Below are 16,882 nucleotides of genomic sequence, written 5' to 3'. Positions count from 1 at the left end.
TTATACATGAGAAATAAACATGTTTTCTAATAACTAGTCAGTTAGAAATCATGAAACATTCATAACCATAAAAGTGTGCATCTGTTGGAGAGAACATGGCATTGTCTGCAACAGAAAATATGTCAATCATGCACCAACAGCATTGCAAATAGTTTTAAAGAATTATTTATCAGGTTAATTTCTATACATTATTATGCATGCATAAATGTGGCCAGATTTACATCTATTATAACGGATCAAGGATAGTTAATACTGCTTTAATATGTCTGCTGATACTGTTTATCCACATATATCCATGGTGGGTTCCAGCAAGCAATATATTAACAGGGCCAGGGGTCAAAGATGATTTCATTAAAGTGCACACAAATCAAGTTGTGTTTTTTTATTATTTTTCATCTGTTTAGGAAGTTTGAATGCTAAATGCAGAATTTACAATAACATTAACATTTTTGGTTAGGTTTTTACTGTCCCCCAGGCATACATATACAGAGGAAGATCAATGTTTATTAGAAATTATAGGATTATTTATTGATCCCTTTATGTGGGTAAAAATGCACAATATTGCTGCTGTGGCTAAGATTTTTGTGAATCACTTTTATTTTTTTTTATAAATTGTTAATTCTCATCCAGAGCTTAATTTCTCTAAAACATTTACCAAGCAACTCCTAGGTAAAATGAAGCACACTGCAACCAATGACAAGTCAGATATTTCATTTTGAAACTACCAGAAGCAGATTTGAGATTTATAGATTTGAGAAATGTTGAAAATAATTAAAACTTTAATTAAAACTGATACACAAATCAGAAGGCAAGGGGTTTTCAATTTAAATCAGATACCCACATATGAACTAAGAAAACTCCCATTCTATTAATACATGTATATTGTTATTTATCTAAAATACACATGTGGACAGACAGATGTTGAAGAATAGACAGTGGTGACATACAATTATCTGCTCTGTCATGAACAATAAAACCAAAATAACAACCCATACAGATATTTATCAGATTTTCTTGGTTGTTTTATGAATTTTATTAATATTTCTATGATTATTCACAAAATTATAGTCAGTATGGTAAGGTTAATCAAAAAATAACCATATTTAGAATGACATTAATTCTGGCAGAATTTAATAATAATTCATTTTATCAAACAAAATGTAGTAAAGACTACAATAAATAAATAAATAAATAAATAAATAAATAAATAAAAGTTCAAGGTCAATGTACAAATCTCTCCCTCCTGGTGAAATTTATAACAGTGATACAACACATCAAGGTCAAAGCTGCATATTGTGGAGAACCACCTAATTACTGGTCAGTTATTAAATTATCTATACAGTATGGCTGTTATATTAGTGTGATAGCTACATTGTATGACTATAGCTATTGTTGTAAAATATGATAAGTTAAAACCAAAGAAATGTATCATTTGAATAGATTTTGGTGGCAACAACAAATTTAACCCAGGCAAGTATGCTCAAAACAACAAAACAGTCAGAATCGTTACCGTGTACTTCTTCAACACTTTAAGCGCCAATGTCAACTTTGGGCACCATCCACAAAATACTGGTAGTTCCATTGGTTGTTCGATTTTTTCCACAGAAAATATAAAAGAAAATTTGAACTTCTTTGATGAAAAACCAGAATCAATGTCACATTCTGTCTGTCTGGTCCAATATTAAAATTGAATTCTGTCAAATTTACAGAAAATGTTTACAAATTGACCCCATTTCTAGCAGGAAAATAATTTGGCGTTCCAACAGTTCACAGTTTTTCAGGTTACAGCCCTACCATATACACACATTGGTGTACTGATGGTTTCCCTTTATTCATCATCAAATTACAATCCAAGGAAATAATATTTAAACACAAAAACAATAAACATGTAGTCTAGCTTATCTACCTGGTGGGAAGGTACTAGGCAGCAACAAATCAGTCAGAACCTGGTTGGTTAATAACGATAACCACTACTGAGAAGCAACAAGTGGCAACAAACAGTTAGAACCTACTTGTACTGAAGATGCAACAGTAGACGGGTGTCTCGTACTCTATAATAAATAACTACATAGACTGTAGATACTATTACTTTATAATACATAGGGGTTATATAGCGGTCATCTTGAATCAAAGCAACTGTCATTGAATATGTGGAACAGAACACAAACAACATGCACGTAATCCGTATTCTTCGCATAACTTATACAATAATAATATTCTCCAGAAATTCAACAAATTTTATTTTAAATATCTGCTGGAATATCACCAGGGGTTTAAAACAAAACTATCCATAATATTTAGTTGCAAGTAATGATTTCAAATCAAATCAGAAACTAGTTTGTTTACTCTCAAGAATGGTAACTGATATGGCATTATTTTCACCATGCTAATTACTACGAATGTCATCAGATGACCAGCCAGATTTATTCATTCTATAATACCACAGAATTTATATATTAATTCCCTGTGCTGTGGAAGATATCAAAAACTCTGTATAATTCTGACCTTTCTAATACTTATAATTCTTATAATTTTTTTATTCTAGACGAAAAGTTGAAAAATGTCAAAATATTTCTAAGAAATTAAATTTGTTTAACAGAAACCTTGTTTGCTTTACTTTGCTAATGGTTGCCTTTTATAAAATTTAAAATTGTTGAATGCCCTTGATCCATATACACTCTTATTTGACTATTTTTGTTGTCTTTTTTTCTTCATACATTGATGAAAGATTTCTATACATTTCTAGGCTGTTTCACTGGAACATGCACTGATAACAAAATTAGTAAATTTTTGTTGCTTTTCCAAAAGCATTTTTTAGAATCTTCAATTAAAAAAAAATTAGACTATCGATATTCGTAATTTTCCTACAATTTTGTATTCTAATAAAAACAAAACCATTTTTTAAAACTAACTATTCCGACATAATATTAAAACCAAGATAGTATATTTTGTGAAAATATTCATTTTTGTGAATTAAAAAAATTCATTCGAGTTTGCGAGTTCACACAAGATATGTACAAAATTGAATATAATGACTATACATTAAATCCATATCTTTGTAGGTACTAGAAGGCCAAAGACTAGTACTGTACATTATTCTATTAAACAGTATATCAAAACAACTGCCAATCCATTCAGGGTCATCCAGCGGACAAAACAAGTAGACTGACTGTTCAGAGCAGTAAATTAATACTGAAGTCCTACTGGTGCATTGGGGCTCTGTCGCTGCTTTTAGTATTCTTATACAAGGACTCTAAAGCATTTTGATGTATCTAAGACTTAAAAAAATATACTGATCATGATGCAAGTCACATCAAATTTGCGACAAAAAATATCTATAGATTATAATAGATCGCAATAGTCTGAACCAGTGTGTCCTCTAAAAGGAATGATTTTGTGGAGATCTTGAGTGAGGGCTTAAGAACTCTAACTAAAATGTTTTGGCAACCATTTTAGACTTTGTTTACAAAATGCCAAGTTTGTTTTACCAAATTACAACTACTGTAACTATAAAAAATGTTTTTTTAAGTTCGTTATATCTATGTCAATGATGTGACAGTAGTGAGAGCACCAGTCTCAACAAAACACACTGATCCAGATCCTCGGGAAACCAGGATTGTCATTGCATATTACAATGCGTGACATGGTGGGAATGTGTTTAATTCTTCAGCAGTCGCTGGCTTGTTTCTATTGTGGTTATTTGAAAACTGAAAATGCTTTCTATCTTACTAAACTAGACACCAAATTTAACAACAGCTTTCTTGTTTTACAATACAATCAAAATGAGCTATGGTAAGCCGAAATAGCCAATTGCATACAGTGGCTGTTCCCGGATCCATGCGTCAAGTCATTGGCATCTACAATCTAGCCATATATGGATGTGTACCATACTCTTGTTTTCATCTCTGTAGAGCATAGATTTGATTCCCTACTTTGATTTCAAATTACTAGTACTCTAGTGTTCAAGCGGGAATTACAAGCCTCCATGAACAGCCAAGACAGCGCCAGAAAGCGATGTGTTAATATTCCTGTAATTGCAAGATGTTCTTTGCTTGAATATACATGTAAGTGGAGTAAATATGCGTACATAATAACAAAGTATGTTGTATCCATTCATCCCACAGTGAATCGGAAAGGAAAACAAGCAACCTCTCAGCTGAGATACCTCCGCTGTTAGCAATGAACTGAAGTTATCATTAAAAAAATAAAATAAATCTGAGAGAAGTCTACCTGTAGTACCTATATGTATAATATCAAAGCAATCTGATTTGCGTTTTTTTAATGAGAAGTCGAAAATATCACTTTTTACCAAAAATAACAAAAATATTCATCAAAATTAGAGAATTTAAGATATCATCTTGAAATGAACAAATCTAAGAGAGGTCTGCCAAAGGTGCATACATTGTATACACCAAGTATCAAAGCAATAAAAATTGTAGTTTTCAAGAAGAAGTTGAAAATGTAAAAAGTTGACATGGACAGCAACAAGGGACAATCACTCATTCAATAAGCTCCGTTCGACATAAAACAACACAAGTCATTGTCAATGACACGTCCCGTTCCGTTCATATTTGAGTGACATACATTGTATACATTCAAAGCAGATCATGACCGAAATCTCAGACCACTTTCAGTGGTCTGATCCGAAATGCACCTGCATATGTACAACACATTGTACTAAATCTGAACAAAATCCATCCATGCATGACTGAGATCCAGTTCCGGAATTGTGAAAACATGTGATTTTGATGCATTTACGGCCTTAAAATGGCCATCATTCAGCTATTGTTAAGCGGATCATGAAACAAATGCACATATCCATTTGTGACATGATGTACCATGTGTGTGTGAAGTTTGAACTTGATCAATCCAGACATGTCTCAGATACGGATCCAGAACTGAATTCTTTAAAACAAATTGGCCGCCATTTCGAACTTGATGCGAAAAAAAAAAATGACGTGCATCAAGGTCCTATTATGTTTAATGTATGTACCAAATTTGAACAAAATCCATTTATGCATAACTGAGATTCGGGTCCGGAATGGTGAAAATGTGCGATTTCAATGCATTTTCGGCCTTAAAGCGGCCGCCATTTGGCTATCCTTAATGAGATCATGAAACAAATGCACATACATATTTGTGACATGATGTACCGTGTGTGTGTGAAGTTTGAACTCAATCAATCCAGGCATGTCTCAGATACGGATCCAGAACTGAATTCTTTAAAACAAAATGGCCGCCAGTCGACCATTTCAAACCCGCTCCAAATAAAAATGACGTGCATCAAGGTCCTATTATGTTTAATGTATGTACCAAATTTGAACAAAATCTGTCCATGCATAACTGAGATCCGGGTCCGGAATGGTGAAAATGTACGATTTTGATGCATTTTCGGCCTTAAAATGGCCGCTATTCGGCTATCGTTGATCATGAAAAAAATGCATGTGCATATGTCTCATATAATGTGTGATGTATGAGTGAAGTTTGAACTTAATCGGTCCATGCATGTTTGAGATACAGGTGATCACGGACACACGGACGCACACAGGGCAAACCACAAGTCCCTGTTTTCGGACTACGTCCGAACGAGAACTAAAAATGTTTTCACAGTGTAAGCATGTTTGTCATGCGTTAACCTTCTCTCAGCCGTGTTAAAAAATGCGGAAAGGTCAGACACAAAACTACTTTTAATATTAATCAAAAAAACAAATTTAAAACATTTTTACATATTTTGTTGTTCTGGGAATAATGTTTCACACATTTGCAAATTGAGAATATAACTTTAACAAAAATAAAATGAATAAACATATATTTAAAATAAATACACATCTGTGTTAGAGATCACAGCAGAGTTGTAAGGCCATTGAAGCCCGAAATAGCTTTGTATTCAATGTAAAGGAAGTTATAACAATGGTTAAAAGTAGAGGAAACTACAAGTACCAGTAAACATAGCAGTTAATCATAATATGACTAATCAATGACTTGAATGTAAAGTGTAAATGTATGGCTAAAAATTTTTACAATTTCATATTCACAACATTTTTGCAGGAAAATCGGAAATAAAAAGTTGTGAGTAATCTGATACTTCACATGCACTTGATTTGTAATTTTAAAATTGTTATGAAAAGCATGATTTTTTATTTTGATTTTTTATAAAAATTGAAATTCAATAAAATAGGGCCTTAATTATATTCAGCAATAAATTATGATACACAAACTTTATTCTTTATTTTGCATAACATTAAATATTAATCATCTATTAATACGAAGTATAGCAAAAAAACAAGCATGTTTCCATTAGTTGCCCCTTTAAGCAGAGTTTACGGTTGACTAGGTTACAGTCAAGGTACATGTGAATTTCATTGAAATTATAGTAAAAAAATGCACAAATGTTTTACCTTTACAACAATAATAAATGTTGTAAAAGAAGTGATGGAGAAGTGGAAGTGGAATAAATTAGCAGTTCCTTTTCAATTTATATTTAATCAGGAAAAAATCAGGTGTATCAAAGAACCAACGTACCATGCACTTTGTTTGAAATCTGATGCAAGGATAGTGGTGGAAGAACACGGGCATACCCCCCCCACACACACACACACAATCACACACATAGACATGCAAACAGACAGACAGACAGATTAAACACGGAAACTCTATCAACTACCTCCCCTTCAATGTGACAACATTGAAGTGCATTTGCTTTTAATCTTCACAACTGACCTTTAAAAACTAATTAGAGATTGACTTGAGATCAATGTGTGAGTGCAGCACAGAAATCTAATTTCACTTAGATCACACACTACTAAAAAGATTTAACACTCTCATCACACCATGAATTATAAACAATAAAACAAAAAACAATCTAAAGCTGATGTGTGTCAAGGGATATTGCAATATTGGCTTCCTGGAATGACTCATTTCACTGGAGTAATGTGAACACTGAGTTTTTTTTTTATTTTAACAAAGTCTACCTCAATCCCAATTGACAAAAACACAATGCATACATGTAGGTAAGATTGTCATGGCTTAACATGGAAATAACAGGGTTGTGACTAGAGACAAAACTGGAAAAGGTTTAACACAGCCAGGTTTAACACACGGCTGGGAGAGGGTTAACACACAGCTGAAAGAGGATTACCACAGGTTGGGAGAGGGTTACCACAGGCTGGGAGAGGGTTACCACAGGCTGGGAGAGGTTTACCACAGGCTGGAAGAATGTTACCACAGGCTGGGAGAGGGTTACCACAGGCTGGGAGAGGGTTAACACACTGCTGGGAGTGGGTTACCACAGACTGGGAGAGGGTTACCACAGGCTGGGAAAGGGTTACCACAGGACTGGGAGAGGGTTACCACACAACTGGGAGAGGATTACCACAGGCTGGGAGAGGGTGACCACAGGCTGGGTGACGGTTACCACACGACTGGGAGAAGATTAACATACGGCTGGGAGAGGGTTAACACATGGCTGGGAGAGGGTTAACACATGGCTGGGAGAGGGTTAACACACAGCTGGGAGAGGATTACCACAGGGTGGGAGAGGGTTAACACAGGGTGGGAGAGGGTTAACACAGGGTGGGAGAGGGTTAACACATGGCTGGGAGAGGGTTACCACAGGCTGGGAGAGGGTTACCACATGGCTGGGAGAGGGTTAACACATGGCTGGGAAAGGGTTAACACATGGCTGGGATAGGGTTAACACATGGCTGGGATAGGGTTAACACATGGCTGGGATAGGGTTAACACATGGCTGGGATAGGGTTAACACATGGCTGGGATAGGGTTAACACATGGCTGGGATAGGGTTAACACATGGCTGGGAGAGGGTTAACACATGGCTGGGAGAGGGTTAACACATGGCTGGGAGAGGGTTACCACACGGCTGGGAGAGGGTTAACACACGGCTGGGAGAGGGTTAACACATAGCTGGGAGAGGGTTAACACACGGCTGGGAGAGGGTTAACACATAGCTGGGAGAGGGTTAACACACAGCTGGGAGAGGGTTAACACATGGCTGGGAGAGGGTTAACACATCTGTGATAGGGTGGGAGTTAACAAGGCAGGGATAGGGTTAAGATAGTTGGTAGAGAGTTGGCATGGATGGGACAAGGATAGGGTCAATATGCCTGACAGAGTTGTGTAAAATTGTATTATTATTCATAGTCAACCTGCAAAACGCCCCACCCATTAGTGTTGTCTTTAACCATCTTATTATACTTCCAACTGTTTCCCTTATGTTAGTGCCAAAGTGAAACCAATCTTGGGCTATAATTTGATTATTATACTTCACCAACACAATTCTGATATAAAAATGACTTAAATTGTTTATTTACATTGACCTTTCAGATAAGAAGATAACACATTAATCAGGCCTATATTTACCTTTCGACAACGAATTCACCTCTGACCAAATTAGGTCATATTCACCTGTCAACATACAACATTCTGACCTGACAGTAATACAACAGTATGATAGGTTTAAATACATTTAATCCATGACTCCAAATGTATGTCAATGAGATCAAAATATTGTATGCTTTCTCTTATATCATTACTTGAAAACATAATCTCAGGGCTCGAAATTCAATATAGAAGCGAATGCTCTCAATGCCTCACTTGAATGCTTTAATGATCGACCTTCAATACTTCAATACAATTGCAATTAGACCAAGGTATTTTTAAAGTTTTGGTCATGAAATTGGGTAGTCCACACACGCTATCAAGCGTCTACTGCAAGAAAAATTGTCTCTAATTAAAAATAAATTAAACTGCCATACTTATTTACATTTATGCATTCAGACATGTCGATAATACAATGTAGGTGTTATAATGCTATGAATACAACTGAATTATATGGCAAAGAAATTTGCTTTTGTCACCAACCTATTTAAAGACACAGATGTCAAATCAAACCTGCTTAACAATAACATAATCTAACTCTACATTCCTGACCTCAAACAGACTTAGGGGGCATGGATAAATTAAACATGTGCATGGTAAATGTAATCTCTTCGTTACGGTGAGGGTAAAAGATGATTTTTAATTACTGTGCACTGTGATGTTAATTTTGTACACCATCCACACATTATACATGTAGGTAGGGTATGATATGCTGAAACTACAACATATCCATCCACTACATACTTTTAAAAAAAGGCAGCTTAACGAACATTATAATATGACAATACGCATTATATTGAACTATTGTCCTATTGCAGCATGTCCCTAATCAAATATAATTCAAGTTTACATCAAATATGGTTGCCACGCATTTTTCGTTTATTGGGCGAGGGGATAAATGTCAATTGCAGCAATAACTGGTACTTGCTCTAGACATGTTTCAGTTATTCATGGTCAATTACATCTACTTATTTATTTCAGGCAAAAACAGCCACGTCTGTAAAATAACTTTAGTGGATCAGATAACATACTTAACACTTGATCTCAGGATATCTGGCAGCTAAAGACAAGCAATAATGAAACAACCATAATGCTAGTTACAACAATTAGACAAACAACAGTCATATTTTAGACAGGGAACATTCCTGACGCATTTATTGATATGTTAAAGGGACAGCTGATTTAAAGACTCGTGTGCAGCCATGACCTGCCATAAAAATTAGACAGCTGTCACCATTAAAATGCATAATCAGTTAAATTTATAGTATAGACTGAGGAAATTAACAATAGTATCATTGATTGTTATCTGGTAACAACAACTATTCATAACCTGATACTCAGGTTACTACTCCAAAGATCATACTACCTTGAAGCAGAGGTGTTGTTACCTGTTCATGCACAGGAATTAAGTCCTAAGCGTTGATAACAGCACATGCAAAAACGCAAAGGCTCATGGGTAGACGCTTGCTTGTAAACAGCAACACGCTATTGACGTCTGCTGCATGTACAGTTGATGACTCCCCTGCTTTACTAAGAAACATGTCATTACCAATAATACCAATGCTTACAGAGGTATACAGTAAGTTGTTGTTTTAGAAGAAAACAAGACTGAGGGAAACGTAAGCATACGTTTTACATTGTGGATGGTGGCAGAGTTTTGGCATTGAAATTACCCATGAGCACTTGCAGCAATCTCTGTGAGTTTGCAATAAAAGCTACTGCTTATACGAAGTGTGAAGTCTGATATTCCAGACAGTACATCAACTGAAAAGCAACAATAATCACCTTTCAAAAAATAAACCCACACAATTTTAAAACAACATAAACTGAACAAGATCTTTAAGAAAAAAAAGGGAATTGCATTCATTTGGTAAAAGAATTACCAAGATGATAGAAAAATCTTGTGAAAAAAGGTTGGCAGGTATACAAAAAGTTTATGATACTTCAGCTACTTAAACAAAGTTGACGAAGACCATATGACAGTGTGTGCAGTTCATCACAACCAAAGTGACTCACTTCATTAAATATTCATACATCATGAATACATTGGTATAAGGGTACTTACTGGTCACAGTCAGCCAGTCACCCAGAACAGGGTTCAATTCACTTGGAAAGTATCAGTAATCCATAGATATACTCATAAGAATGCGCACTCTGTTAAGCCAATCACAGGCCTCATAAAATGCTTTCATTACATAGCAGTCAGTCCAAGCATGGATAATTAAACCATGCACACGAGCAAACGTAATATCTTTATTTAGTAGAAAAGCCAAAGATGATTTTGATTACTGTGCATAAAAATGGCACTGTATAGTTTGCTCATGGTTGCAAACTTTTGTGTGAGGAGAGGGTGGGTGAAATCCTAAGAAAGAGTTTACTTTGCTGTAAACACGTTTTCTATTATCCATACCAACTTATTATGTTATTTGTCATAGAATGAGGTAGAGCCTGAAGCAAGAAGTATATTAATATAAATGTTTTCTCCAGAAAAATGATCACATTGGGTATTGTATTTTTTGTTCAAAGTAGCCATGCTTGAAAAGCCAAGAAACACGCTAGTATTTCTGATCAATCATGTATATTTGAACTAAAAAATAAAATATCCTTTCAAAGAGTTAACCTCATCTGACCAGCCCCACACCAAAGTATTCACATTTATTCACGTTAATTCATCATCTTATACCATTGCAGATTTGTAAGGCAGTGAGAAAAAAATGAGATTGTGAATGTTTAATACCCACACCCACCAAAGGATTGAATGCACACAGAGAACATGCAGAATTTCGTAACCATAAAATGTTGACCAATGTTTGGATATAGGTCTAATTTGATTACAAGCAAAATGCACAGACAAGAAAGATGTTACTTTGCTGTAGTTTTCAGTGATTTGTGGTGAATCCCAAGGAAGAGCGTTTATTGCTTGAACAAAGCTCTTGCGACATTACATAAGCTGCATACTGGTTATAACACGTGACAGGACTCAGTTATGATGAAATGCAGTATGAGAGCACCATCTACAGTTTCTCTATCATGGAAATGAAAACATCTATTGTTTGAGGTGAAGACACCATTTGATGCAAGTATATAGAAAGGGTTTGCAGCTTGTATGGTAGGAGAAAAAGTGTAACCTCTTTTTCTGATCTAATATTAGTCAAACTTTAGAATCTGTGTTCAGCAAAAAATTTAATCTGTTTCATATGATAGATTGATTATGTTTTTACACATATTATTATTATATTTCTGTGTCTGTATTGCCATAAGTTATGGTGTCTAGCACAACGTATCTACAACCTACCGTATTAGAAAGCGCAAATTCCAAAATAAGGAATGATTATATAATACAAGATGACAAACAAAAACAAAGTTTATAGCAAGAATGTTTCATTTATCTTTCTCAGTTCAGGGCTTCATATATGAAACAGATCGGGACGATGTATAATAATAAGGTTATTACAAGAATACTCTAAAGTATGCATACAGTACAAGATAAAGTTGATTTTCACTATGTATCCGTTGTTACTTTCATTGTACAGTCTTTATGTATAACTTTGTGGTATCCTTGCAATACTCTTGTATTATTCAGCAAACTCTAGATTGTCACTTGCAAAATAATAATAATTTCCTTTCTTGAAAAGATTTCAAAGAGAACATATTCTGGAGCTACTACTACGAGATACTGAGTTTGTGTTGTGTTATTTTTACATTGCTTCACATTCCATGTACACGGCCTGGCGACGTCATTTTCTACCTCTAATACTAGTTAGACACTTTGTAACAACTAATTGGAGATTGGAGAGTTTATAGTGGGACTGCAATGTAATGGATGGTAAGGTTTAACACGAAGTATTGTAAGAAAACTAGCTTACCTGTGGTGAGGCGTGCACATGGTCTGTATGTGGGGTAGCAAACTGGCACACTATAGGGTTCTTGTTTTGCTTGACTGAAACAGATATACATTTGGAATGAAATTATAACTTATAATTGCTGCCTAGTCTGATTAAATCAGGATAATGTAAATATAACAATATATATAATGCGACCTATTTCTTACATGTAGATTCCTGAACAAAACTTCTTCAGATTCACATCCTTCCCTAATCTACACAAATCAGCCAATTTCAACTTACACACACAGTATGTGTTTGTAAAGACTCCAAGATTGTTCAGAGATTGTCATTGAATTTCTTAGAATTACCAACAAACTCCAAATGAAAGAACAATAGGTGATTTTCCGTACAATTGCGAGATCTCGCGAGATGCATGAAAGACGCGCGTTGAACGTCTGCCGCAAAAATCGAACGATTTGATTTTGAACTAGAATTTCTTTATTTCGCAGCTTACATTGACCGGCCGATCTTCGACAGAGGAATACCCTTACTTAATCGAAATTGTATATCATCATCAATTGGAAAGCACATTATTAAGCATGGAAATGTCCCCGAAATACTTTCGCGTTTGTCGAATCCCACGCGATGTTTGACGCGACTATGACGCTATGACCTTTGTTTGTCCTGTTTTTACGTTCGATTTCATGCATAACGCGTGATTCTCGCAGTGAACGGAAAATGGTCTATTGTGTCAACACTCTCATAGCCCCCTCCCCTGGTTTCCAAAGCCCTAGCCGACAACAAAAGAATCTAGAGAACCTACACAACATTCTTTCAATGCCCAGAGATTACTAACATTAAATTTAAGAGCTGACACACCTCACAATAGATCATCTGACACCAAGAGATGGCACTAACACCAATATAACCATTCTCTAAATATTACACAATTTTGAGGATTGGTTTCCATTTGTGACAAATCCTAGACACTCAGGTAGTCAGGTTTTAAAAATCAGTGGTCAAGATTCCCACAATTTTTTTTCAGTTCAGGAATTTCTTCTAATATCAATTTGTCAAAAAGTTGTTTTGGCCTAGAAATCAAGTACCCCAAGGACACTACAGGTAAAGTAACAGTTGTAAAAATGCAAATCCTGGTGCCAATTTTGATGTACTTACACTGTATGTGCCACGCTCTCCATATTGCATTATTTAACCGTATCTTGTCTTTCATGGACAATTTCATTCCCTTGAATGTCTTCCATTTTGGTGACACCACTTTACCGCTGCAACAAAGAAGGATAGTAATTTTGTTAATCAGAAAAAAAAAAAGAGTGAGAATCAACACTGAGATGTATACAGCAAATAGTTGTTATTCAGGAATCAAAATTATTTCCTAATACCATATACCGGTAGTAGCGCAGACACTTACACAAGTCACAGAGGTATTGCTATGGTCAAAATAATACAACCAATGTGATTGTTGGTTTATATGCGCTTATATTGAAGATATGCTTCTAAGAGAGAGCAAATATACACTACATGTATATACAGTCCTATATGATAATACTAGTATATAGTAACCCATGGGTGCATGAAATTGTGCATAAACTTGGTACCAGTAGTACTGAATATATATTTGTTCTACAAATCCATATAACCAAAAATTTGCATTATATTATTAAAATATTATTCATTTTTATCATAGACACACTAAAGCATAAATAGCACTGTGTGCTAGATCATTAAAATACGACTTATTTTGATCATAGACACACCTCTGTCATTTATTTAGTTTATCAACAGAAACATACAAACACCAGACTGATCTGTTATGGATGGCAATTTTTTTTCTTAACTGTCTAATATCATGAACACTTACGGGGTATATCCCGTACATGTATATATACCGGTATACATATTCATAGATGATTGCAATCTGTTCATGAGATCTCAGTGGAAATGCCATACACACTTATTCACACATAGTGGTATGTATTAAGGGGTAAACTCAAAAAAAAATATTTGCATTTACTTTCACTCACTATAAAATAGTAAAAAATCTCCTCCATTCAAAGCAGAATAAACTACCCTTAAATAGCTGATGACTAATATTTCATTACATTTGTGATTTGAAATACGAGTCATGAAACATTCCTATATAGTTCATGTCATCTGTATCATCAATAGGAGGCACTGGTACATTTGTACATGCAATTCTTGCTATTTCAGGAAGTCATCAGCAGTTTTACTAAAAATAGAACTGACATACATGTAACCTTTGATAGCCACCATGCACATGAAACAGGTCAATGTGAACTACATGTATGTGAATGGCAATGTTTTTCAACCATAACAACACTTTATTGTTGTGCAGTGGTGATCGTTGTGAATCCTAATGAAGCTGCCTGAACAAATTATTCCATTTTGCACAACAGTGATACACAAGCATCAATAATTTTGTTTATTTATTTGTTTGTATAAAGACAAGTGTAAGAAGACAAATTCATTATTCAGTATATACATGTAATAATAATATGAGGTTATTACGAGGATACCTCAAAGTATGCACGAAGACAGTACAGCGGCAGTATCAGCCGACGCACAACGGAGTGCATACTTTAAGGTATCCTTGTAATAGCCTTATTATTATACATCATGGGAATGCCAAAATCCAAAATGTTTAGAACAGAATCAGCAAACTTCTTTGTGTGGAGTCTGGTCAAACCCTCGTGGCAGCCAAATTTGTTTTTATTATTAGAGGACGCTTACGCACGTAATCATTCCATATTACGGCACACTGTAACTTATGGCATTATGGTGAGTTGAGTTAGTGTTTGTCTTTTAGTAAAAGCATTGTGTATCTGTCAACAATGGCTCTGTCATGTTTAAATCATTTGTCTATGTAGTTCTGAGTTGAGAAATTATTGTTCTTGAGTTGTTCATAACGTTTCTGTCTTTCATTTGAATATACATATAACTGACAATGTATTATTGTGAAATATATTTTGTCTTCTGTGTTTTTTTTTTTACATATTTTGCACATTCTTTCATCAAAAGAAAAGTAAACAGTTTTATGGGATTTGATATTTCCTGTGGAACAATGAATTTGGTTACTCAGAATGAAACTAGACAAAATATTGAACTCATCTATAAATAAAACAATTTTCCAATGACAATAAAAAGTTCTTTCATGATTAGGAATGCATTATAAAAATAAATTCCATGTATACACATAGTATGTGGTGGAATGTGCTTCTTATGAAGATACAACCTTCCCAAATTGTGCTTACACAAGGTGATTTGCATCAAAGTAATATACCGTAAATGAGGAATATATACACTGATTTAAATTTAGCAGATTTGGTGTTGCAGAATTTTTTTTAAATTCACTGCTTAGTAAAAAAAACAATACATTATATTGTTAACCTTGGGTATTTACTAGGTTTTAACACATTGCCTGATGTCTGTGGAGGCTTTCAGCTAGAAATGTGTTATTTAGCTACCAGCAAAATAAGCAAAAACTAAAAATTGATAATTAAGCCTTAAACACTGCAATGTCAAAAAACTTCAAGATGAGCTGGAACTAGTACCCCCTAGCCACACAGACATACCGATGCAATGCCACTTAAGGTGTTGATACAAGAAGTGATACAGTAATTAGTTCAGAAAAACATTTGCTAATTTGATTGACTCGGGTCAGATAATTATAAATGTCAATGGTTCAAACAGTGACATACCAAATATGACAATGTCAATGGTTTAAATAACGACATACCAAATATGACATTGTCAATGGTTCAAATAACGACGTACCAAATATGACATTGTCAATGGTTCAAATAACGACGTACCTAATACAAATATATGGCATGTCAATTGTACACTAGAATTTGCCTAATGCCAAGAATACATGCTCATGCACATGAAGGAATCAATTTTAATTCTTCTTGCTATGCTTATTTGTTGATGAAACAATGTTTGCATCAATGTATCATGTCATATACGCAATAAAAAGGATATTTTAACATGAAATAGAAAACGAATATCATAAAAGGTGTTCTTGAAAATGAGGGGCTCATCAGTTTAAGAGTTACTCCCTAGTATTGAAGAAACCATGGGAAATAATTTGTCATTACTTTTTGTTTTTATGTGCTGTTTGGATTTCTCTCTTGTTTTTCATTAAAATAACTCCATAGATAACCTGGAAAATAAATTAAGACAAAAAAGCTTTTGCAATAACAAAGACAGGAAGTAAGACAATTTTATTTTATGTGTTGTGTAGCACTTTGATATTTGAACCTATATTTGCTATATTTAAACTAGAAAATGAAATACCCAGTACAAGCATTATTGAGCAAAAAAAAATCAACCAATTTTTACCATTAAAAGCCGTCAACCCCCCCCCCCCCCATAATGTTGGTGCACAGTTTTTCACATTTTTTTTTTATTTTCATATAATTTCTTTGTTTATTTTGAACCAGATAGACATATATTCTGATAACCTTGAAGTTTTAATCAAAGTTATAGAAAAACTATGAAAAAAACATAATGCAGGTTTATTTTATAATATGTGACAAAGTCAGTTTTGTTGTTTGAAGGGTTAAAAGCAGGATTGTTTCAAAGCATGGGTATCAATGCCTCAATAAACAAGCTTTCAT

At 34.6% G+C, this 16,882-nt stretch overlaps 1 protein-coding gene across 1 annotated transcript in view; it reads right to left on the bottom strand.

The window, feature by feature from the left end:
• LOC102805469 (MLX-interacting protein-like) overlaps positions 1-16,882 on the bottom strand; it is a 70,117-nt gene that overhangs the window by 26,734 nt on the left and 26,501 nt on the right. The window contains exons 2-3 of the mRNA XM_085490927.1: positions 13,401-13,507; positions 12,264-12,337 (exon numbers count right to left, since the gene is read on the bottom strand). Of these exons, the coding sequence (XP_085347053.1) occupies positions 12,264-12,337; positions 13,401-13,507 (181 nt within the window). The remainder of the gene's footprint in view (positions 1-12,263; positions 12,338-13,400; positions 13,508-16,882) is intronic.

This window comes from Saccoglossus kowalevskii, chromosome 16, assembly GCF_978046115.1.
Source record: "Saccoglossus kowalevskii chromosome 16, keSacKowa6.1, whole genome shotgun sequence".
Classification (NCBI taxonomy): Eukaryota; Metazoa; Hemichordata; class Enteropneusta; family Harrimaniidae; genus Saccoglossus; species Saccoglossus kowalevskii.
The sequence above is the reverse complement of the archived record's forward strand: the minus strand, read 5'-3'. Positions and strand labels throughout refer to the sequence as shown.